Source organism: Orbicella franksi, chromosome 4, assembly GCF_964199315.1.
Source record: "Orbicella franksi chromosome 4, jaOrbFran1.1, whole genome shotgun sequence".
Classification (NCBI taxonomy): Eukaryota; Metazoa; Cnidaria; class Anthozoa; order Scleractinia; family Merulinidae; genus Orbicella; species Orbicella franksi.
In genome coordinates this window covers 29,172,301-29,197,955 of record NC_138148.1, presented here as the reverse complement: position 1 = coordinate 29,197,955, position 25,655 = coordinate 29,172,301, and the positions used below count along the sequence as shown (strand labels likewise).

The 25,655-nt window shown below is 40.5% G+C and overlaps 1 protein-coding gene, 1 non-coding gene and 2 pseudogenes across 2 annotated transcripts; 3 read left to right on the top strand and 1 right to left on the bottom strand.

The window, feature by feature from the left end:
• Positions 1-5,523: 5,523 nt before the first annotated feature.
• LOC145485182 (uncharacterized) lies at positions 5,524-9,026 on the top strand. Its single transcript, XM_081463882.1, has 5 exons — positions 5,524-5,967; positions 6,253-6,311; positions 6,893-6,964; positions 7,417-7,533; positions 8,069-9,026. Exons 1-5 carry the CDS (start codon positions 5,735-5,737, stop codon positions 8,542-8,544), a joined length of 957 nt encoding a protein of 318 aa, XP_081320008.1. The 5' UTR covers positions 5,524-5,734; the 3' UTR covers positions 8,545-9,026.
• A 4,246-nt stretch (positions 9,027-13,272) lies between these two features.
• Positions 13,273-14,692, top strand: LOC145485149 (uncharacterized; annotated as a pseudogene).
• A 2,518-nt stretch (positions 14,693-17,210) lies between these two features.
• On the top strand, positions 17,211-17,294 carry Trnal-uaa (transfer RNA leucine (anticodon UAA)). The gene has a single exon. It is a non-coding gene; the product is annotated as a tRNA-Leu (tRNA).
• Positions 17,295-20,406: 3,112 nt separating this feature from the next.
• Positions 20,407-21,847, bottom strand: LOC145485687 (uncharacterized; annotated as a pseudogene).
• Positions 21,848-25,655: the final 3,808 nt, after the last annotated feature.

Sequence of the window (25,655 nt, the reverse complement as noted above, 5' to 3'; positions counted from 1 at the left end):
TGTATTAACTAATCTCTCTTTTACTATTGTTATTGTTATTTATTTTTCGCACTACTTTGAGGTAGATGCGGCTGCATTGCAGTTTGTCGATCGATCCCTCAACGTTAGTTCACACTGTAAGGTCTAACAATTTGAATTTAACAATTTGAATTTGAAATTGAATTAAGGTGGCTTCTTAGAGTAAAGACTTATGTTTTGGTTGTCAATTTTTGGATTAAGGCCGTTACCATGGCAACATCTCATCTAATGACAGGCAGATGTATTTCTGAATTTGACCTAAACTCCTTAATATTTATACTTTCCTTCGGTGAAATTTTGTCATACTTCGCCACATCATGGAAATGATATTGCCTGACATTTTGAATTGGTAAAAATTCAAGGTTGTTCGGACGGTTTTTCCAATACTCTGTAATTTGTCATTATTCCTAATATAGTAGATTAGCTCTGACAGATTTTTAACAAAAATAAGGTATTTTATAGGAATTGTATGTGGTTAGAACTGAACCAAATTAAAAAAAAAAAAAAAAACGTGAGAAAATTAGCATATATTTGGTCACGTTGACGTCACAAAACTCAGAAAAACACGCGTGGTGTCACGCGTGGTTATTTACTTAAGCGCGCGCTCATGTGACGCCATGTATCGCGTGCGAGAAAGCAAGAGTAAATTAGCGCTCTTTTATCGTTATTTATAGAGCTTTTTTGTCATATTTTTTGGCCTTAGGCTTAAACACATGTTTGAACGGATTTTGAAACTATTGCTACTTATACCGAAGTGATTTAACGACTTTCAAGTGCTGAAGTGAATTCGTTTCTTCTTAGGCCCAGTTCATACGTTGCATTTCTGCCGTGTCGCGCGAATTCAATTCAATTAAGTGCGGCAGAAATGCGACTGTGGATTCATACGTCGCACTTGTGTCGCACTTAATTCAGAATTTATACTGTTGGGTATGTCGGCCAGCGGAAAATGTTTTAAACGTAGAGTATTCAATATGGCGGACGAAAATACTGAGCGACGAAGGACTTTAATTTTGCGAAAAATTGTTCGCCAATTGAACGAGAAGGAGAAGGCTGACAACGGAGCAGTATGTGTTACAATATGTTCAGGTTGCATCGGGTTGAGAATGGTCAAGTTTCTTCTTTTTCTTTGGCGGAAAAACATTTACGCGTGTTCCATAAATTAACATAATGTATGCATTAGATTCGACACGGCAGAAATTCGACGTCTGAATCGGTGTCGCATTTCTGTCGGATAATGCGATAAGACCAGTCCAACGTGCGGTAGAAATGCGGCAGCCGATTTAGACGTCGAATTTCTGTCGAATTTAATTCGTTGAATTGAATTCGGCACGGCAGAAATGCGACGTATGAACCGGGCCTTAGGGTTACTTGCGTCTTTTATGAACGCGCTATTAATACTGACGTTTGGCAGGCAATGGAAGCGGGTGCATATAAACAACATATACAAAATAATGGCTTTTTCTAAATGGCTTGGCTTGCGAGAGACAAATTATTGTTTTCTCTCGGAAATGAGTACCGGGACCTAGCGATTTTTTATTGAGTTTGAATGCTACCATCACCTTCTTTCTATTTCTATAGTGAATACAGACCAATTTCTATTGCAGAGTAACAAATTATCACGCAAAATGAGAGCATAGCTAGCACTCGTTAAAGATAATATGTGCCCTCAAGAACACTGCGTGCTTAGAACTTATTGAATCCCTGTCGACTAAATATGGGTGCTTCTATCGTGAAAAGTACATCAAATTGTTCCTTAACATTGATGCAATGCAGCCATTGTTGTATTTCTCGCTTAACTTTCTCCCTATTTTTCTGCTCTCACAAAGTGTAAAGTGAGTGGTTCAAATATAAATGTTTCTAAAAGCAGATAATTCAAGGAATTAGGGAGGTTCATTGAAGGTCTTCCTGTTCCTAAACGAATACCGGGACCCCCTTTTTCTTTTTCAAAATTTAAGTTCTCTTGATGTAAGCAGCCAACAGGAAAAATTTGAATGAAAATCTATTTTGCGTTCTTTTTCGGCGGAATGACCTTAATGTTTTTGGTGTGCTTGGTTTTGTCTTTTACTTACAACATTTCCTGTACATACACCCACTTCCTTGATTTGACCCATTGTTTCAGTGGAGATTTGGAATCCCTTTAATAAGGCGATCCCATACTTTTACTTCTGAAATATCACAAAGGTTGCTAAATAAATCTACTCCCTTATTATAGACCGATTTTTTTATGCAATTACATTGACTCAGTCTCTGCTCTTACTACTCCGGATACCAAAGGGAATGAAGGTTATGGCAGAGTTGCCAGGGAAACATATATTTTACTTCAAGGGGCCGATAGTTACTACCAAACTGTTGCCTTGGTGAGTGGGGCGTAAGGGTTTGCGGTTATGCGGTTTTGCGTTATTTTTGGTGCGGTTCTCCGGAAATCTTTATTTTAACCTGCGGTATTGCGGTTTGATAACACTAAGCGGTTTGCGGTTTTCATAAATTTTCGATCGCGGCAATCGGTCAAAAAGAGTCTGCAGCCGTCAGCGCTTTCCAGTTATGACAGTCATTACTCGGATCCTGACGCTTCCGATGACTTTTGATCTCTTGTTTATGTTTTGCAAGGGACCATTGTTGTGCAAGCAAGCTGTGCTGTTTGTAATTTCCGCTTTTTCCAGTTAATTGGTATGATTAACCATTTTGTCCAATAATACGTCGACTTGTTGACTTTCCGGGCAGGGAATCTTTTGCTCGGATTTCCTACAGCATTTGCCGTGACCTCGTGCGATACAATGTCTGCCGAGCATGCAAGAAGAAGTGGTTATGAGGATGGCCGGGAAGAGACGATGTTACTTCAAGGAGAGATTGGAAGCTCGCGACGTTTCTTGTGGGAGCAAGAACTCGCCTCTGGAGAGTTATACGCTTCAACAATCGTTTGGTTTACTGAACACTTCATGGGGCTGACTACGTTGTCTTTGGGTCATTCAAAATTCTTCTTGGAAAATTTTAAATGAAATTTAAGGTTGATTCAGTCGAATTGCGACATAAAATGGATGTTCCGAGCTCGTATTCGGGATATTTGAGCTTGAAAGCTAGCATCTTGACGAATTTTCACCAAACAATAAAGTCGCGGAAAGCTTGCGTTGTGTGACATTCGAGTGGTTTCCGGTGCTGAAGTCGTAAACATCGATGTTTTTCAATTGGGTAATTCAGCAGTATTCGTGCGTGCGCGAGCGCACTTATATTAGATCCACAGCAGCATAACGAAGTCGGTCCCACGGACGTGTGTCAATTATTACGGTATTATTTTATGAGTGCGATGATCATACGTTGATTAACATTAACGTGTACTCTTATCAAACTAAATAAGGTCGTATTTCTAATGGAATGGCGAACTATAAGTAATGATGACGGCACCGTAGCACATTTGTAACTACGGTTTCGGTATTTTGGTAAATTTCCGTGCGGTATTGCGGTTTTTTACGTTTTTTTTACGCGGTTTTGCGGTTTTCGGATCCCCCCTTACGCCCCCCTCCTTGGTTTTGATGGTCTTTTGAGTGTGTATTAACTTTGTACAAAGCTCTGAGGTAATCAAAAAGCTACCAGAGACTAGCTCCCTTGGAAGAAACGATTGTTTGTGTTTATTCTGTTATGAAAAGAATTCTAACTTTCCAAACAGTCGACATTTATACATGAAAAACGCTGACCTTAAAACGAAATTATTTTCAGTAATTTACAGGTAATTCTAGAAACCTTTATAAGTAAATTTAATTCTCTCATGATCGTCCTGATTCAAACATAACTCAATAATCCTTCTGTTTATATTTCCCTTTCAGGTTAACTAAATACCACAGCAGTATTTAAAAGGCCATTTTGTTATTTATTTTGCCTAATGGGATAGCTACCGTGGCCATCTGGAGCTGTCTCACGGATGCTAAAGTTTTCAGTGCAGCAGACAATTTTGTAACGGGTGGGGTGGTGGGAAAGGTGATGGACGCGCGCTCAGGAGCCATAGAAATAAGAACCTCTTTTGAAAAATCAGAGCAGACATGTTAAATAAGTTTTTTCACAAACCATGATTCTGACCCAAGCATGTTGAGATTAATTATTATCCCGGAGACATTTACTTACTTTACTACAAACTCCCAAATAAATTAATGCCAAGCCAAACATGAACGCTTTAGGGTATAATAACAGGGTGAAAAATAGAACTCTTTTAAGGAGTCGTCCGCCGAGAGTTTTAAAACCACAGCCGTAGCGTCTTCCAACAACGGCTCGGTAATGAAAATACGACAAACAGACAACTTTGTGTTGCTATCATGACGGGAGATAAAATTAATTTTAAACACAATTTTAAACTGTACCAGCTGATATTTACTAATGTGATTTGACTAGGAGAAGTTGGTTACACGTGGAAGCAGTTTGCTCCATGCAGTGTGAGGTATCGGTATAATCTCAGTGCAGTCACTTGTTTAACATGGATATTAGTACTTTTCTCCATAGCTTGTTGCAGGTTTTTCCAAATCTGCGTTTATTTCTTTTCTCTGGCGTACAACAAGTGCTCCTGGCTTGGTGCCTCCCTGATCATCCAAAGAAACGTTGGGGTTTGGTTTCTTGCTTCTTTTCAAAAGTTTTAAATCTCTCTTCTGTGGCAGCAATGCTCTGATGAGCCTCGATTTCTAGCCATTTTGTGAGCCGCGCTCCTTGATCACAACGAACCACAAGCGTGAGCAGGCCCATACGAGCAGGAAGATTTGCAGCTCATGTGGAGGTTTCATTTTATAATTGAATTGAATAGATTTTCCGACCGTTGCATCCAGGCTTTTGGGTGGTTTTCTCCACGCTGTGATTGTCAAAAGCAAAAGATTTTATTATCATATCAATGACTAACTGATAATTAGAAAGCTATATCTGATTTATGGCTGTATAAACACAAAATCTTGACTCTTCTGACCCGAGAGATTTCCAGTATTAGTAAATTAAACATTCACCCGCATTTTTTGCGTCGTGCATGGTTACTTCGCTGCTGCAGGAAAATAAACCACTGTTGGGTTTTATGTTCTCAAGCAGAGTTTTGCTAATTGCCTCTGTAAGTTAGAAACTTAGGCGTGCTACTTTAAAGAGAAGAAAAGAAAAAACAGCTGAAAAAAAGCAATTAAAAGCAAAATAAAGGCAAACATACAAACCACGCAAGAGAGAGAGAGAGAGAGAGAGAGAGAGAGAGAGAGAGAGAGAGAGAGAGAGAGAGAGAGAGAGAGAGAAAGAAAAGGAAAGAAAAGGAAAAAAAAAAAGACCTGTTAGTTACTTCTTTCTCCAAAACTGTGGTTTAAAGAGGCTGGGTAATTTTCCTGTGTCTAACATTGTCTTCAAGATCAAATCAAAGAAAAGTTGAAAATAATAGCTTTCCAAGATACAAAAAAAAGGCAACAAAAAACTTAGAATTATCTTCGTTTAATTGATAAACCACTTACCGTTTTAATGAAAAGTAAACATTTCATGTGGGAAAGGATAATTTATGTTCTAAGAAAATTGTCGTGTCGTGTCAAGGGTATGCTGAATGTTTACGCGACTGTTTAGTATTGACTTAGAGCAGTTACGGGCGCATTATAAAGCATGGGATACGTACGTATCTTCGCGTTCCTGATTCCAGTTTTCTTAAAGAGGAACGGACGTTCTTCGTTTCTGCAAGGGTGACGAGTTAACTCCGAACGATTCGAAGCCAATTCAGCGAGCTATGAATTTTTCGAAGTCTCGCGTCGGCCTGCTTTTCGTGGTTGCCTTCGTGGTGTGCTTTGATTTTCATAGCATTTCTGCCATGGTCCGAGAAACTCGTGACGGGTTTATCAGAGAAGATGAAGGTACCGGTGAACATTCTCAGCCGATCCGAGGGAAAAGGTCAGTTCAAATTGATGCAGCCCGCCCAAACCTGACGGAGATTGCGAAAAGATTGCTAGTCGTGGAAAAAAAGTAAGTAACTTACAGGGGGAAAACTCTTTCGAAAGTTCCATCCGAAATATGTCTTTCAACTAGTATACAATGAGGTATAAAACGGATTAATTTCAAGACATTAAGATTTCACTTAACAGGGCCGTAGCTAGCAACAGGCGAACCTAAGCAATTACCTTAGCCAAAATTTTTGAACTTATTTGCAATAACAGTAATGCAGTGAAGTAGAGATGCATCTCGGTGCTCTTTTTTTTCATATTTAAACCCTCTTAGCTTGCTTGTGTTTGTGTTGGCTTCTATCTGCAGACTTGAAGCCTTGCTACATCCCAGCTCAAGTGACTCCTGGTTGGTGGGGTACCTTTTGGGTATGTAGGTACTGCCGATTTGAATGTTTGACCGTTAAAAGAGCCATTTTCCTCTCACGACCTGAAAACTCTAAAGCTTGTCTTATAATAAGCTATTCGCTGTTACTAAATCAATTGAAGTGTGTGTAGGAAGACTTTCAAATACGGTGTTGGCCGCGAATAAATGACTACAAGTGGCGGATAACATTTCCCAGCAGTTATTCTTTGCCGGACAAGAAAATACTACTACGCTTTATCAAGTGATGTTACATTAGACAAATAGCTTGTTCCCACTGCATTTGTCTGAGTCACAGGGAACGTTTAACTTAGGTCAAGTTTGTCAAAATTCCGAAGCAAAACTTTGAAAGTCAGCTTACCGTCATTAACCCTCGCATCTGTTCTCAGATAAAGCACGCTGTTTCAGCCAATCAGAGCGCGCTTTATATGGAAACTGTATTATAAAATCTAAAAATAATGTTGTTCGTAAACAATGCCAGCACAAGGGGTTGATACTGCTCAGAACCAGAAGATAGCTTGAGTGTATTTGTTTCGATTTTAAAATAGAAATGTTGTTTATATATCTTGTCATTCTTTTTCTTCAGGGCGGGACAGTAAACATAATGGACAGGGCAAAACTGGACCCCCGGGACCTCCTGGAAAAATGGGTCCAAAAGGTAAGAAAAATAGAGGGATGTATTTGAAAAAAAAAAAATACAAAAAACAAAAAACAAACAAACACACACAAAAAAATAACAAAACAAAACAAAACAGAAACAGCAAAAAATAAAAATAAAAAAAGCAAGCATGCAGCACACACGACCCGTCCCACATTTCCCTGAACTTTTAAATTCAATACAAACATATTGCTAAAAAAGTGCCGGGAAAGGAAATTTGCAATTAGGACTGAAACAAGAGCTTCCACAATATCAGGCTCCGTGGGCGAAAAATCAACATAATTAAGGTGATTGGTACTACATGAGTGCTTCAATTCTTAGTCCGTGTGTAGTATACAGCGAACGAGGATGGATAACACAAAGGTAAAACACATACCAATTACTAGAGAATTTCAAAGTTAACACGCTGTTGAAATAAACAACAGAAAAGAAATATTTCTTTAATACTGCAGGCGCCAAAGGAGATCAGGGAGATAAGGGCGAGAAAGGCTCGGATGGGAAGTCTGGGGTCAAGTATGTTCGCTGGGGAAGGACCACATGTCCCAGTGGTGCGGAAATTGTTTACAAAGGTAGGGATAAGCCGATCTGCAGAATTTAAACAACTTTTTCTATGAAGGAGGATTTTTTCGCCTTGTAGCGTAGTGGGAGTAATTTATGAAGGTAAGGACTCTCACATCAGGGAATTTTCTTCATCTTTCAAAATATCGAAAGCAGGGCAAGTCATCGAAATCAGGGCCTGAAGGATGAAGGATAATAAACACAACAGCCTCAAACTCCATTTGCAATTTGACCCCAAAACCTGCTCAGGTATTTGTCCTTGGACATTGTCTATTCCTCAAAGCACATAGTTTTACTCGAGCTACGCTTTCGGAAAACTGTTCGCTTCACGTAACAGATAATGCCAGCGAAAAAAAATATGCCTGCATATTTCGCGCCAAATGGAGCCTACTTTGTCTAGATATTACCCTAACGCTTGGTCAAAAACCCCCTATTTGTACGTTTTGTATGTCGATGAACATACATATATAGTAGCTGATCAACATAATTTCCTCTTGTGTGTCTAAGAAGAAAAAAAGATCATTATTTTTATATGCTTGTTGCTAGGTGTTATTGGTGGTGAACATTACACTCACCCAGGCGGCGGAGTAAATTATCTTTGCCTTCCGCTCAATCCAATTTACGACAAGTACAAGGATGGATTTCAGAACTCGGGATTCGTGTATGGCACCGAGTATGAAGTCAATACTTTCAATCCATTTAAGAAAAATCTCCATGACAGTGAAGCACCTTGTGTTGTTTGCTTCGTTAAGTCACGTGGCTCACTGCTTATGATGCCGGCACGGAATGTTTGTCCATCTGGATGGACCGAGGAGTATCATGGGTACCTGATGAGTGGATACTACAACCACAAGAAAGGATATGAGTTCGTCTGTGTCGACGAGGATGCAGATAATGTCCCCGGTACGCAGGTTAACAAGGATGGTGCCTTACTCTACCCTGTAGAAGGACGGTGTGGCGCACTCCCGTGCAACCCATATATCGCCGGAAGAGAGCTAACTTGCGCCGTGTGCACTAAGTGACCGACGACGATCGTTGCATTGGAAATGTAAAAGAAGACGGAAGAAAAATTTTTGAACATGTGATTTCATAAGCTCTCCTGATCTAACTTGATTTAGAACAGTACTTATATGCTAGTCATTTTAGTCAAAGAAGTAAACCATAATGAAGTTCAGTCTTTCGGTCAAAATTGAAGATCACAATGCACATGTATATGTAGCGAATAAATAACAATAATAAATTGTGCATGGTAAATACTCAAAAGCTCTCTTCTTTGCTTCACTGTCATTCAGTTTCTCTGGAGCCCTTGATTCTGTTGGTCCAAGCTCTGACCTCTGCATTAAGGGCGCTCGCTCGGCGCATTGCAGCAATTTAAATAAAGATTAGTAACTAGAACAGAAACCTAGCAACAGAAATTTCACATGTCGCCAGATAGCCTTAAAACAATGTTTTCCTCCAGCTTGATTTTCGACAAGGCTTAATCGTAGTTCAAATAAAAGAAAATCACTCTTTATTATGTTACTTTAATATTAAAAAAGCAAGAACTCGAAATTAGCTTAGAATATTCGTGTTGGCACATTTCAGTATGAAATAAACAGACAGGCTTCTTAATATACCGAGAGAAAAAAGTCAGTAAAACTCATTATTATATGGTTTGTTCTCGTAGCCGATATAACGCGCGCTCTGATTGGCTAATTCTCGGACATTATTCTCCCGTAATACCCACGGGCCGATTAAGGGCTGACAAAAACAGACCAAAAAGCCATATATTAAACAACTTACTAACCCAGAACGCTCGGTCTTTACGTGAAAATCTCAAACCTCGACCTTGCATGGGTACGATCCGATTTTAAAAGAATTTCTTGTTAATGGTTTTTGTTACGGTTTTCGCATTCAGTTTGTTGGTGAGCGGTTCGCGTGTGAATCTCCTAATCTTAAAAGTGTTTTGGATCAGCCACTGACATTACTCATTTAAAGCAGTTACGTAAGGGCCGATTTACACGGTACGACTTTGTCGCATGCGACAAGCCTACGACAGACCTACGACATAAATTATTTCTTGTAAATCAAACCTACAATTCGCTTACGACCGTTGTGTTCGTCAAAAAAAGTCATAGGATTTTAAAACATTTTTTAAAACGCTCTGACAATCGTAGCCGAAATCGATAGAAAAAGACGTATTTTGTGACCAATGTCTGCTGAGTAGGGCGCTAAGGTGAGGTTTTCGTGCGTCAAAATGCTGTTGACTGGTTCACATGAAGTCGTTTCTCGAAAAGTACTGAACAGATTAAAGCGAAAAACATCTCCTTAGAAAGTTTCTTCAATGCGCAGGAAAGCTAAAAAAAATGTTTACCGTTTGTTAGAACGTTCGCTCCGAAAGTCCCGGTACAAACAATTTTGCATATTTAATGTTTTAAGTGAAAATGTCGTGCGCGTGTAAATAGTCCTGACTTGTCGTAGGCCTGTCGTAAGCTTGTCGCAGGCGACGAAGTCGTACCCTGTAAATCGGCCTTAAGGAATGCGATGCGGGACGTATTGTTGGCCCATTTTCCTCCCCGCCCTTTCCGCTTTTCCGCTGTTCCCCATTAGGCATTGTCCCTAAAAAAGATCCCCCTGAATTTCGCTTAATACATCATTTATCTTATCCCAGAGGTTCTTCGGTTAACGATTTCATTCCTGATTACTGCTCTACTGTCAAATACACTTCGGTCTTAGATGCGACGAAGGAAATTAAACGTTTGGGCCGGGGTTGCTTCATGGCCAAATCTGACGTGAAATCTGCTTTTTGCATTATTCCTATTCACCCCACTGACTATTTCTTGCTAGGTATGAAATGGGACAATTTATACTATTTTGATAAGTGTCTTACAATGGGCCTTTCCAGTTCCTGCGCTATTTTTGAATCTTTTAGCAGAGCGCTGGGATGGTTGGGACGGTTAGCAATTAATCATTTCGGTGCTTGCGCAGTTTTACCTATTTTAGATGATTTTCTATTTATCGCTCCAACCAGAGATCAATTCGAGCATGACTTGGCGAAATTTGTCTTACCGTGCAATCATCTTGGGGTCCCTCTAGCTCCTGAGAAAACGGTTGGCCCCAATACGGTTCACAGTTTGCTGGAATAATGCTAGATTCAGTTCGCCTCGAGGCGCGACTTCCAGAAGATACGCTTCACAAATGTCGCGTCTTGTTAAAAGCTTTGCAGACCCGGCTCTCCGTTTGTTTGAAAGAATTACAATCCTTGCTCGGTTTATTGAATTTTGCTTGTCTTGTTGTTGTTCCTGGCAGAGCTTTTCTGCGTCGCTTGATCGATCTCACTATAGGTGTCACAAAGCCACATCATCACATTCGTACCTCTAAGGGAGCTAAGTTAGATATCATGCTGTGGCTTCGATTTCTAGACGAACTTAATGGGCGATCATTTTTCTTGTGTACCGATGCTGCGGGGTCAATAGGTTTCGCCGCGACATTTGGTAGCCATTGGTTTCATGGTGCCTGGCCGGAACTTTGGAAGACTTTTAACATCGCCGTTATGGAGCTTTTTCTTATTGTAATAGCTGTTCACATTCGGGGGACGCTCATGGCCAATAAACGTTTCATATTTTCCTCAGATAATGCCGCCGTTATCAATAAGCAGACGTCCAAACACCCGGCATACTGTATTTCGCGGACTGGGCTGGACTGGACCAGACTGGACTTGTAAAACGCGGACTAGTAAAACGGGGATTTGTAAAACGCGGATTTGTAAAACGCGGACTCATAAAACGCAGACTTGTAAAACGCCGACTTGTTCCCGGTGTGGTGGTCTATCTCTCATCTGATGGTTAAATGCTCGGAGATGTTAGCTGCATAAGCTACTCTGAAATCCGAGGGTAAATAAAGTAATGTATGTATGTATGTATGTAAAACGACGTTTTGTAAAACGTGGACTTGTAAAACGAGGACTTGTAAAACGAGGACTTGTAAAACGAGGACTTGTAAAACGTGGACTTGTAAAATGTGGACTATAAAACGCAGACTAGTAAAACGCGGATTAGTAAAAAAACCTTGTCTTGAACTTGTCTTGAACTTGACTTGTATTAGCGTAATTGTCTTTATTTGAACGATCATCTCTCATCCAAAGAACTTCAAATACTAATCAACTGTATACTTCTAACATACTTAGAGCCAACAAGTAACATTTCATCCATTCCATGCAAACAAATCTTGCGTTCTAATATATAAATGACAATTACTTTGGGCGCATCAAAACTTCAAATTCTAAACTTAATGTAGACAGCGAAATATTTTTCAGAATGGATCACCACTCACATCCACGAATTGCTCTCACATGGGTACCTGAAGGCAAACGGAAACGGGGTCGACCGCTCGAGACTTGGAGAAGGACTGTCGAAAGGGAGCTGGAAAAGGAAGGTTTAAGAACATGGGCAGCAACAGCATCGGCTGCGGAGGACAGAACAGCCTGGAGGCAGAGCGCTTACGGCCCAATTCTCCACTTGGAGAACGGATAAATGATGATGATGATTTCTGTTTTTAACTATAAAAAATTTGCGATAAAATATTTCTAAGCATATTGAGAAAGTTCAAAATTTGTTAAAAAACGACGACGTTTCGACGTTGAGCTAACGTCATTATCAAGTCAAAATGATAGGTGATAAAAAATGTATAAATAGTCAGTAAAACAATAGTTCAATGGATGATTTAAAATGTTTAAAATTAAACTTTTAGATTAAATTTTAAAATGTTTAAAATTAGACATATTTTATCGCAATTTTTTATAGTTAAATGTTTAGAAAAATCGCTTCTTATTCGTATACTTAAACGCGATAACCAGCTGCACTTTTTCAGACGTCTTGAAAAGTGTAGTAAACTCCTTATCAAATGCGAAGGTTCTATTGAGTTCCTTCGCTTATGGACGAACTTTGGTGTAACACCAACCTTTGCACAAGTTGATCGAAGAAAAGCACGAAAATGGAAGTCTTCTGACGACTATCAAAAACGAGGAATTAAGATCGAAGCTATCTCAACTGAACGATCTCAAGGAAGAAGTTCGCAATGCCTACAAAGACATCAGAGAGAAATGTTCCCTGGTTCGCTACGTCGCCATTTTACGAACACTGACTACTCTTCGCAAGAACCAACACGATGAAATGATGAGAAGCCACGTTAACAAGATTTCGCACTTGATCTCCAAGAAATTTGATGTGAATGAACACATTAATAACATGTCTTCTTATCGCCTTTCCTTCTTCGAGAAGCTTGTCTGCAGATGACTAAAATTCTCCCTACCGCAACGAGTGTCGCCGATTGATGTTCTAGCCAGCTTTGAAAAAGCGTACTGGAAAATTGAGCCTTTACTGGAAGATCCCGACAAAAAAGAATTAGCAAGCTCGATATTACGCTCAATCGCGCTGAATTATATTCAACGTACAAGCCCTAATCCACCCAAGGCACTGGTGAAAGCTCTTAATCGTCTAAAGAAACGGTATGACATCGTTATCACAAAACCCGACAAAGGCTCTGGTGTTGTAGTAATAGACAAGGCTGAGTACACACGCCTACTAAGTGCAGCTTCAATCGATGATACTTCCAAGTTTGTGCACGTCGATGACAAGCGACCAAAATCTCGTGGCCGACCACCTAAGCACTTTCATCCGCTTCTTCAGAAACAGAAAGATGTCAACACAGTTTTACGTGAAACACTACCAAGGAACGTTTAACATCGCTGATTCACTTTGTCCCAAGAGTTCCAGACTTGCTCACCTTTACGGTCTTCCCAAGACACACAAAGCCAATCTTAGTATGAGGCCTATTTTATCTGCAACTGGAACCTACAATTACAACCTGGCTAAATGGTTGGAGGAAAAACTGAAACCACTCTCTATTAACGAGTACACCGTTATCGATGCCATTCGTTTCTCTGAAGAAATCCGCAACTCACCCATTGGAGATGATGACATTTTGGTTTCTTTCGATGTCGCATCCCTTTTCACAAACGTACCTTTAAATGAGACCATCAACATCTTAGTCGACAAAGCATTTGCCAGCGATTGGTTCAACCAAACCTATGACCTTAACCTACAAAAGGATCAACTTGCCAGACTCCTCGAAATCGCCACTACTAACCAGCTTTTCAAATTTAATGGCCGGCTGTATGAGCAAGTCGACGGCGTGGCAATGGGTTCGCCCCTTGGCCCCCTAATGGCCAATTTTTTTTTATGTGTCACCATGAAGACAAGCTTACCCGTAATGGTTTGATGCCTACGCTATACAAGAGATATGTTGATAATACCTTGGCCAAAATGCCTAGCACTGATGCTGCAGTTGGTTTTCTGACCACCCTTAATGGCCTTCACCCCAGCCTGTCGTTTACGATGGAGCTTCCTGTTGAGAACAAGATTTCCTTTATCGGCATGGAAATAATCAAGAACGGAACAAAGATTGAAACACAAGTGTACAGAAAACCGACTAACACTGGCTTGCTGTTGCATTTCCAAAGCCACACGGATAAACTTTACAAACATTGTTTGCTCAAAACAATGATTCATCGTGTATATGCCCTATCTTCTACAACTGAAGCTTTCAATCAAGAATGCACTAGACTTCGCTCCATCTTTATTCGACTTGATTATCCAATAACGACCATTAACTCCACCATTAACAAATTTATCCTGAACCTTTCATCCGGTGTTCGTGAAAGACAAGTGGAAGACGGCCGTGTCTTGCGAGTTAGTCTCCCCTTCAAGGACCAAACATCAGCTAACGCGGTTAGAAGCCAAATGCGCGATCTCAACCACAAGATTGGCACTACCCTACAACCAGTATTTATTAGCAAGAAACTGAAACAAGATCTCAAGCCCAAAGAAATTAAGCCTCCGATCGTAAATCGACAATGCGTGGTTTATTTATTTTCATGTGATCTGTGCGATGCAGATTATGTCGGCTACACAGTCCGACACCTCCACCAACGTATTGCTGAACATAAAAACTCGGCGATTGGAAAACACCTTTTGGAAGCCCACTGGGACATAAGCCTCCTCAACGAAAGCCAGTTTCGAATTCTCCGAAAGTGCCAAGGGAAATTTGATTGCCTCGTCTATGAGATGCTTTGCATAAAGGAACTGACTCTATCCTTGCGAAACTCTTGGTTTAATTTTTAACATTTTAACACATCACATCATTTCAACAAAATTTTTAACTTTCTCAATATGCTTAGAAATATTTTATCGCAATTTTTTATAGTTAAATGTTTAGAAAAATCGCTTCTTATTCGTATTTCTGTTTTCCATACTTTTTTTTCCGTTGCTTGCTTTCCGACATGCAAGGTGTCACGTGAAGAGCTGTCGCCTTTAAATACGCCTTTATTTTCTGAGAAAGGAACAATTTCCTTGCAGTAACAATTTCAACAGCAATCTGTTGCATTGGGAAGTCTGCATAAGTGGCTATCACCCAATTAAACAAAACTTTGCAGGCAGTCTATAGATGGTGTCCGGAAAACCGATTGACAAATTTTCAGCGCTGAAAAATAGTAAGATAAAAAAATATAGAAAAATAAAGAAAGAATTAAATACACAGGTAAAGTTGCACTTTGAGAAAACAAATTCTAAAAGTAAAATATTTTCCCGAAAAAGCCGTTTAACTGCACAGCGCCGCTTGTCTCGCCAATTGTGAGGGGAGAATTTGCCAATATTCATAACCATAAAAAGCCGACAGTTAGCAGTCTAGTGAAAGTCCAATAACCATGGTAACCACCTGTCTATCTGTATTATCGTGTATCACCTTGTAGTGAGAACTACCTGAAATGTAAGTAGTTAATATTTTCGAGCAGAATAACTGACTACCTATGATGGAATAGCCTAGAACAGCAATGAGCTCATTGGCAGCCAATAGGGGTTTAGGTTTACTAAACGAAATATTAGATCACTTGTTTAGAGTCTAGCATAAATACGGGTGTTCTGTAAATTGTTCTTCGGTTACGCCCCCGGTGGTGGGACGCCGGATACTACTATCCCGTATTGGTTATATTCGGGTTACGATCCGAGTACGTTACTGAATTAAACTCTACTGTTAGACCCAAGAACTGTGTAATTTCTGTCTTCCCATTGGATTGTTTTGCTGTAACAGATCCCGAGTCCTCTAGGAGTCTGACAAACTCCGTCGCTGTGAGCGTGTTTCCCCCTGGATTGTTGTAACAAGGATAACAACCGTAAGCGGCCCAAAAACCTGCTATCACACAATCCTACGTGCAACTGCGGCCGTGTATTTTTTTTTTTTTCTGTTGGAATTTAATCTTACCCGGTAGAAAATTACTGATTTCAATTTGGAAATAAACTTGAAGGTTGGTACACACAACTTGAAGGCTTTTAACGGAAAAGAAAGAAAAAATATCCTAAGAGATGCTATTCAGGCCCTGAAAATGATTGGGTCTGAAAGTAATTGAGACACGAGGAACTAGGAATAAGTTAGCTTCTTCCTGGCGTTCAGTTAGTCGTTGAGGCGCAGCGCGAAAAACGGCGAGCGAAAAAATAGGAGAGTAGCGCAGAAGCTTCTGTCCTCTTGATTTCTCTGCCTGAATTGAAACCCTTGCTTCCCACATAGACCGTCAACAGAACACACGGGATAGTCCCCAGGATAAGCCAAGGGTACGAGATGGATGTCAGCACGAGCATGCCGGTAAAGAAAGCCACAAGTGTCATGGCCGTTGCTAAGTGCCTAGGAAGAAAGTCATCCATTATGGTTATGTCCTTGGAAATCCTGTTCTGAATTGCTCCGTTTGGGTTGGTATCAAAAAAGCGAACGGGTGTATGCAAGACGGCTTTCAACATCTTTTCGTGGAGATGCTTGCTGTAGCGATCCAATAGCAATAAAACGAGAGGAAGATGGCAAAGACTATTGGCAGCGGCCAAGGCGGCCAAAATTTCCAACTTATTTCCAATGCTCCTGTGACCATCTGATGTTGTACTCGATGCTGTCAAATTTTTAAGCCGCAGGAAAAACGCAATCGACATAGTCCAACGCCTTAACCACTCGGCCGTCCTGGTATGAAAACGAAAGAGAAACATATCCAAATGTCGATTCATATATAGTACCTATGTTGTATATTTAGATCAATTGTGCGATTTTTGCCAACAGTTGCACTGACACAACCTGGGTCTCATTATATTTACCTGGCATAATCAATCGAACGTTCAGAGATCAACTCAATCCGTGGATTGCGTTTGATTGTACGGTGAATAAATTCGCTTGAACAAAGATTGTGTTACGTAGTCTCCAAAACACGAAAAACACGTGTTATACTGAAGTAACTCGAGGCTCGGAAAACTTGATACTGATTTTCAACACCAGTTCTATAAAAAATCAACAGTTCAGAAATCAAAAGTTAGATTTTGTTCGATCGTCCAGTCATTTTGTGCGAGATCGATTTGGTTCGATTGCCGAACTCAATTGAACTCAATCGAACTCAATCGAACTCAATCTAACTCAATCGACTCAATTCATGGATTGAGTTCGATGTCGTTCGATTGAGGTCGATTGAAATACAGTTCGATTGGGTTCGATTGACTATGGCCGGGTATTTAAAAACACGCACCTTTTTAATTATCATCTAACCTGGAAAGTATTGGAGACCAAGTTAAATTTTAATTTACATGAGCTTTTAAGCACAAGCACGCAGATTATGTCGAATGTGACCAGGATGGCCGAGTGGTTAAGGCGTTGGACTTAAGTTCCAATGGACGTGTTGTCCGCGTGGGTTCGAACCCCACTCCTGGTAGTTTTTTTCAAAAAGATATCAAAATAATGCTGAAGCCGTTACCTTTGGGGTTCGCCGTTAGCCTTGAAACGGGCCAAAAATGTAACCGTTAGGCGTTAAAACTGGAATTTTTTTGCCGCTAGCCTTAAAAATATTAACCGTAAGAAAATGTCAGCCACGAAAGTGGAAGTCTCAAAATTTCTTGTGAAGACGTTTTTGGAAATAAAGTAAGGTTGCTACACACTGTTTGAAGGCTTTTAACTCAAGACAAAGAAAAATATCCTAAGAGATGCTATCCACGCCTTGAAAATGATTTCGAGCGGCGAAGCCACGAGGCGAGAAAATGACTTTCTTGGTGCGTCTTCACCAGACTCCTTCCCGCCGGATCGCTTTGCTCTTCTCCGCTCGCGCGCGTGACTCAAAAGTGAGCCTGCTCGCAGGCTAGGTCTTGGCCCGAGGTTTTCCCGTAAAGACCTCACTCTTGGTTAATAAGTAGTTAATAAGTGAGTTATTTGAAATTTTCGAGTGAATTTCTAAAGTTTTGTTATTGTTACTTTTAGTTTAATTTACTATCTTGGCTCCTCCCTAGCTTGTAACAGAGTGCATATCAACATAACCAACTTAAGGGTCAGCATTTTGAGATCAAGCTTCTCTACAGGGCTTATGGAAGCCAGATAAGTTAACACTGGTTGAACATCCCAAGTTGACTGGTAACCGGGGTTGGGTGGAGAGCCTTTGTATATACCTTTCGTAAACCTAGAAACAAGTGGGTGAGAACCAATGGTATTGTTATCTTTAGGAAGGGTAATTGCTGATATGGCACTCCGAGAGTGTTAATAGCGGAGCTCCGGCGGCCCGAAGGGCCGCCAAGTGGAGCCCCATACTCATAAAGGAAAGAAAAGGAAACCCATGAGTTGATTTTCTCATGGCTATCATGGCCAGCGGTATTGTTCGTGGGCGCGTACGCACGACGGCGACGGCGACGGCGACGACGACGGAGTCGAGCAGCATGGCGGCCATACTCCAAATAATAGGTTGACAGAGATATGCACCCTTGCTTTACCGTGAACTTCTTTGAAATTGGACATCCATGTTATGATCAATTGACATCTGTCAGAACAAGGTATCCGCTGACCAGTATCATGTGACCATATCGCGGGCTCAAGTTTACGGCTCATCGAGTTCACGCGTTTTTTTGAAATTGACCGCTGACCAAGTGCTAGTTTTCGATTGGATTGCGGGGTCACGTCAGGTTAACTTGTTGAAAACAGGGCAGGATTGTTCGGAAGGCGGTTAACGCTAACCCAGGATTAAAAGTTAACCGAATTATAACTTTTTCTTCTATACAAATGTTTTTTGCTGCTTTGTTTTGTGTATATGATGATTATTAAAACTCAAAACAGAAGGCCAAACAATATACAGGAAACCTCACTGCAAAGTTGAAAGCTCAAATCAAAATTCTACCTTTCCCTGGGTTAGCTAACTCAATCCCTTCTCATGAAGGCTGACCAAGAAGTCCAACACTGTTGTTAAAGGTGGGTTGTAGGGATCAGCCTGTCGTTCACAACAAAATTCAATCCAGTGCTTGATGTACGATTTATATTGTTTTTGTTTCCCATCTGACCATGACTGCAAAATGATTGTTGCAGCCTTCTCTGATACGTTGCGCTGCTGGAGGCTTTCCCGGAGACCTTGCAAGCCATCAAATTTGTCAAGCCATGTTTTTACAATCCACAGATTTGATACCTCCCATTGCATTGATATTAGCTACTGCAGTAGTATTATCAGAGTGAATCCTAATGTGTTTTTGCCTGAAGTTGTTACACAGAGACTTAAGACCTAACCAAACTGCTTTTAGCTCCGAATAATGAATATGAAACCCTTGCTCCTCCCCCAGCCCTTAGTTGAGGTATCTGTTGTCAGGGTCATGTCAGGGTTAGGTGGAACAATCTTCTTAAAAGAAGAGTCCATATTATTTATCCACCGAGACAAATCTGTTTTTGCATCTTTGGACAAATATAATGGTGCATCATAATGACCCTTACTAGTCTGCAGTGCAAGAACTTTGTTCTTTTCTAGGTGCCTGTAATATAATTCTCCAAACTGCACTGCAGGTAGACTTGAGACTTTTAAGCCAGTAACTTGGGCAGTTTCTCTGATTGTCATCGATCTCATTTTTGAGTAGAAAGTTCTGAAAGGCCGTACGTGCACGTGCAGCTTTGGTATGGGGAAGTCTAATTGTCATAAGGATGCTGTTCAATAATAAAAAAAAAAACAAGAAATTCTATTTTTTTGTGTGGGAATAAAAACTGATTTCACTGGATGAATTACAAATCCCAGTTTCTGGAATGCTTCAACATTGTCCTGGACATTCCTCTTGCAAGCAGTGTACTCATATCCTATCAAGAAAGAGTCACCTATATGCCCTATGCAAATATGGCCCATTGATCTGGATATGGGAAAAAACAGGTTTTAAAATTTTTGTGAATAGTCTAGGGGCACAGGCAAGGCCATTGGGAAGGCATGTGTATTCGTAATAACTCCCTTGCCACTCAAATTTTAAATATTTCCTGTCTTCTTTAGCGATAGGGACAGAATAGTATGCGTCTTTTAAGTCAACCGAGGCCATAAAGCACCCAGGACGCACGAGTTTGAGGGCTATTTGAATAGTGTCCATTTTAAAATGGTAATATGAGACACATTCATTAAGAGGTTTGAGATTTAAAATCATCCTTTTTAGGCCGCACAAATACAGTTGAGAGGAAGTCCCCTCTACATACTCAGTTTTTTCCAAAACTCCTCTACCGAGAGCTTAGATATCTCCTCAGTTATTATCTCCCTTTCAAAAGGCGAGAATTGGATTTGTTTTGGTGGGTAAAACTGTACAGGGGTATTAGCTTCAAACTCAATATGGTAGTGCTTGATGGCATGAAGTATGACCTGGTCATTTGTCAAAAATTCCCAGGAGCCAACGTGGTCCTTCAGCTGTCCGGCTGAGAAAGTGAGGACCATTTGATGCAAATAATCTCCATCCATAAATGATGTAAGGTGTGTCCTTACCTGGTTATCTATGAATCTTTGTTGTTGGATTGGTTGGGCTTTTTCGGGGCACTCTTTTGTGCCCGGTTGTACCCTAAAAAGGGCGCGGGTGGGATGTTTTCTGGCTGGCACAAGTCCGTTCATATGATTTGAAATTTGGGCGTCGAAATTTGTGCCTCCCAGCCTTCAGGTAGTTATGGCTGGATGTGCGATTGTCAGAGTTTCTCTGCATCTGCCGACTTGCCTTCTTTGCTTCGGCCATATCCTTTAGATGTTTTGATAAGTCATCCCCAAACAGCTATGTAGAGGGCTTAATGTCCTCTTTGCGTAACCTTGTGTAAGGGGGGTTGGGGTCGGGTTTAATGAGTTCTCGTCGTTTCATATTAAGCTTATGATTAGCATTAGCCACAAGGGCAATGCTGTCCATGACCTGGTCCAGGACCTGCCGGGTGTTAGTGGTTTTGCCAGTTTGAATTTCCTTCACCAACTGGTCCCCCAAAATCGACAGGGATGATAAACCCTGAACAAGCAATTCTTGTACCTTCTGAAAAGCAAGGTCAACTGTCCTGCTCCTCCTAGGAAGCAGGTCCCAAACTTCCTCGTTAATTGTTGTAGTACATAGGAACTTACAATTTTCTGGTGGAGGGTATTTATCAACCCTTTCCTTCACCGTTTCTGGCGACAGGCCTCCAGTAGCTTTGCTATCAATTAGATTGTCAATCTTCTCCGCTATGGCAGGAGATTTATCTTTGGCCCGTACAAAAGACTGAGTCAGGCTTTCGAGGACATCATTCTGCTTCTTTGAGTCAGAGCAAGCAGATTTCTTCGCCACGTGAGAGTCGCTCGGGTCGAGCACACTATTTAAAGTGGCGGAAATAGTTAGTTGCGTATTGCTCGTGTTCGAGTCGTCCACCTCCTCGTCTGATTCAGGACGAAGGAGTATGTCTTCTTTAAGACTGGCGAGCGTCGCCGTCTGCGTTTCTGAAGCTTTGGTCAATTGCACCAAAGTGGCGCTAAGACCTTTGAGGATCACCGCCATGCTATTCTGTGAAGATTGATCCACGGCACCGTTCGTGCACTGAACATCGGGATCCACACCTGGGGTAGTCATTATAGGTGTTTTCTACTTAGTGATCTTCTTTGGAACCCGATTTATCAAACGTAAAGGTAGAAATAGAGGATTTTCTTTGTGTAAATAATCGACATGCTAAACTGACTTGCGCGTGAAAAGCACTGGTTGTGCGCATGCGTCTAGCTATCTCATGATATCCCTGGGGCAGTGATGACGAGATAGAATTGGCGAGATACCTGGAACTACCATGCAAAAGTCGACTTCCGGTGAGTGTTTACGTGAGCGTGTTCGTTGCCCGAGGTCAATCGTGAGCGTATTAATACTGCCAGCGTTTCTCCATTACTTTCATTGATTATTTTTCAGATGTATGCAAATACTATGCTTGATAATATTCCAACATATTCTGCACTCGATTTTCGTAAACAAAACCTGCACTTACCATCTAAGGAGAAGAGAGTCGGAAGTCCGCAACTTTGCAAATTTCAGGTAAGCTAAATTTATTACTTCACTTGAGGCGGTCCCATAGACGTTTAAATTTTAAGAACGCCAAAAATATCAGACTGCAAACAATAAATATTGATTGCTCAGTTGATTTACTCCGAATCTCTTAAACTTGCAGGCGCTAAAAACACGGGAAAAGGCCGGCAAATCGACTACTAATTTAACTTTATGATACATCAACTAAGCTAATCGGCTCCAGGTGAAAATTGTGCACTTCGACGATCATAAAACTGGAATCTATGGGAAGTAGATTTTGCGTCTTTACGTATTCTAAGAAATGGTTCACAGAGAATGGAACAAACTGATGACGCGTAACGCCTTTTAGTATCCCGCATAAAACGTATTTAGGAATATTTTAGCCTGCAAGCATAGGCACGCAATGTGTGCGAATGTCAACGACCTTCCCAGACTTTCCTTTCGTGCTAATAAACGTGCTAATACATAGCAGTTGGGGGAGTTGCTAATAAATGCATGCAACTCTAGTGATGAAGCTTTTAAGGTTAAGAGTATAATCTATATATAATCTGTATGTTCACCACGATGAACACGTACAACCTTTTTTACGACATCTTAAATATTTAACGCAACTTTGAATGATACAGTTGCATGTAGTTTGGTTTAAAGGTCGGAACTATGCTTTTAATTTTTTCTTGTGTTTTATGGCTTCGTAGGTTTTTTTATTATTATTAATAACTGCCTTATCAGCTGATCATGAATGGTCCCAAGTCATTTTACTATAAAATGTGCAGAGAGCGAGAAGAGAGCAGTATACATTGTAATACTGCCTTCAAATTTTCCGTCACTCCTGATAAAAAAGAGTTTAGTCTATGTCCTTTCAGCTCCTATTGGTGGCTGACAATCCGCGCCAATAAAAACAGACAGCAACGCAGCTGGTTACAAGCACTTTGAATGAGGATATGTCTGATAGTGAAGAATGATCATTACAGTAAATTTTCCAAATTAAGCAATTGGAAAGAAGAAGCCTGAAAAAATCAGGGCTTCAACGGGATTCGAACCCGTGACCTCCGCGATACCGGTGCGATGCTCTACCAACTGAGCTATGAAGCCACACTTTGGGAGCGAGGTCAATTTATTGAGTTCAATCTTCCTGTGAGGAGTGAAATGATGTGAAGTTTATATGAAATAATTCATATATGAACTGCGGTTGTAGATGATAGCGAAGAATGATCATCGCAGTAAATTTTCCAATTTAAGCAATTGGAAAGAAGAAGCCTGAAAAAATCAGGGCTTCAACGGGATTCGAACCCATGACCTCCGCGATACCGGTGCGATGCCCTACCAACTGAGCTATGAAGCCACACATTGGGAGCGAGCCACACATTGAAGCCCTGATTTTTTCAGGCTTCTTCTTTCCAATTGCTTAAATTGGAAAATTTACTGCGATGATCATTCTATTCGCAGAATAGATAGTTGGTAGCGTAGCCAATGACAGAGCGCCATTCGTGATAGAGCGCAAGTAGATGTGTACTAAAATCCCATAGAAACACGGAACTATTGCGAGCTGATGACGTAATCACGGTGTGAGTTAAATTTTGATGATCAAAGTAAAAAAAACTTGTTTTCTTTTTTTCCTCGCCGAATTTTCTAAAACAAATGAAAGCTCGAAAAAGCTAAAGAAATCCGGAAAAAGGTACAATTGTCTGCTAATTTACCTCAATGAGATATCAACTGAGCGAATGAAATACCTTAATCGGCTTCAGGCGAAAATTGTGTACTCAATGGACGATAAAACTGAATGACTTAATGTCGGTAAATCTATGGAAAGCAGATTATGTCTCGGCGTTCATTCTAAAAAACGGTTCAAAGAGAATTCGAGAGAATGGAACAAACTGATCATGAAGCATCCGGCATAAAACCTAAAACAAAATCTATAGTCGCACTTGGACCAAACTGGTCCACATTGCCAGTACTAATCACAGTTTCCGTAGCATTCAGCAACTGAAAGCATTGCTATTCCCTCTGGAGTTGATTTTTGTCCATCACAGTATACTCTCCAGCAGATATGTCCAGCAAAACAATGGGCCTCCCACAAACATGGCTAGATAATTGCGGCGGTCTGACACAAGACAACTGGGAATTGCGGTTCAAGTGATCTAGATTCGAAATTGAAATTGCCCAATACTGCAAGTATTTAATTCTGCACGTTACTATAAAAACACTCGGAAGCTAGCTTAGAACTGGACATTCTTATATTTTAGTTGTCACCAGACGGTGTTCTAAATACACCTACAGAAAAATGTCGACCCAACTCAATATGTGAGTCAGAGAAATTTGTCAAATTTTTGAGTAATTTCTGAAGTCTCGCAATTGGCGGTCTTACTCCACTTTCTTGTCTTTTGGTAGCTTACCACAAAGTGCCTAAGGTCTCTCTTGGAGAAAATGTGCAATATTATCACGAGAAATAGATGACATTCATTACTGAACATTAAATCTCCTCTCTTTTCATGGTTAAATGAGCATGCATTTCTTGTCCATTCTCACTATTCCTTAAATTTACACACATTTTCTAAATGACCATACTAGTGTTACAAAAGTCTGAAATAATAGACCAGTGCCAAGAATTATGCGTTTTTCCACCAGGAGGGCTCAAACATTTATCAAACTTAACTTAAACATATGTAAAAACTAGAGATATAATATGAGATCGCTGTACGTTTTTACACGAAAGTGCGGAAGTCCAATTTGTCATGTTTTACTGACTGTACAAAACACGCATCCGGAGGCGCTCTTATTCATCGACAACAGACAATTTATTGGATTTTTACACAAACAAAACCGAGCAGCATCTACAGACATAAACGTATTGGTCCTTGAGGAAACATCAAGCGTTGCTTACAATTCAGGGGAAACTCAAACTTCCAATTACTATTATTATTTTTTTCACTTTTCGGTCGCGATAGACTCCGGCGAAATCCTCGCAAGCGTGTGGTAAGAAACACTGCTATATCCAAATATATCCAGCAGGTTTTTTGCTGTGTTATTGAAAAGCTGTTAACCTTTAACATATGTGAATCTTAGAGTGGAGTAATGTGGAGCTCTTGTAAAAGAAGCAGCGGAACACAACTTGCTCAGTGATATAAAGCGGGACATAACTATATTCGACACTGTCTTACTTCACTCAAACTGGGGCAGCTTCCGACGAAAATATTGAAGCAAAATTCCTACAGACATAAGCGTATTGAGTCCAAACATATCGGGAATTTCGGACGCCATTTCCCCGCGCTACAACCGCAAAAATCCTCACAACATGTAATCGCGTGTGCCGCACACGATGGCGCAATTTGCTCTAAAAATAGAAAAAAATTGTCCCATATCAAAGGGACAGCCCCGATACTAGAAATGGCGCACGTTTACGGTCTCCGTCCCCGATTATGGCTCCAGGTTACAATCAATAAGAATACGACTTGGACGGAACATATACCCCTTACAAACAGTAATATCAGCTAACACCTTGTTTTAATTCGCCGTATTAAACAGTTTTTATATCTAGCGCTAGATTAACTTTTACATCAGTCTTGTTCTGCCGCTATTCGATTACGCCGACAGTGTTTGGGTTGACAAAAACAATGTTGATCTTATTGATCACCACCAAGTTATCCAAAATAATGCTACAAAACTGAAGATAATGCTAAAAATACTTGTGATCTAAGTTTATTGACTTTAACTTTGACTTGAGCGATAACCAGCTAATTTCCCTAAGCTTTTTTTTTTTTTAATAAGACATATTCATTAATCACGTTATCAGATCA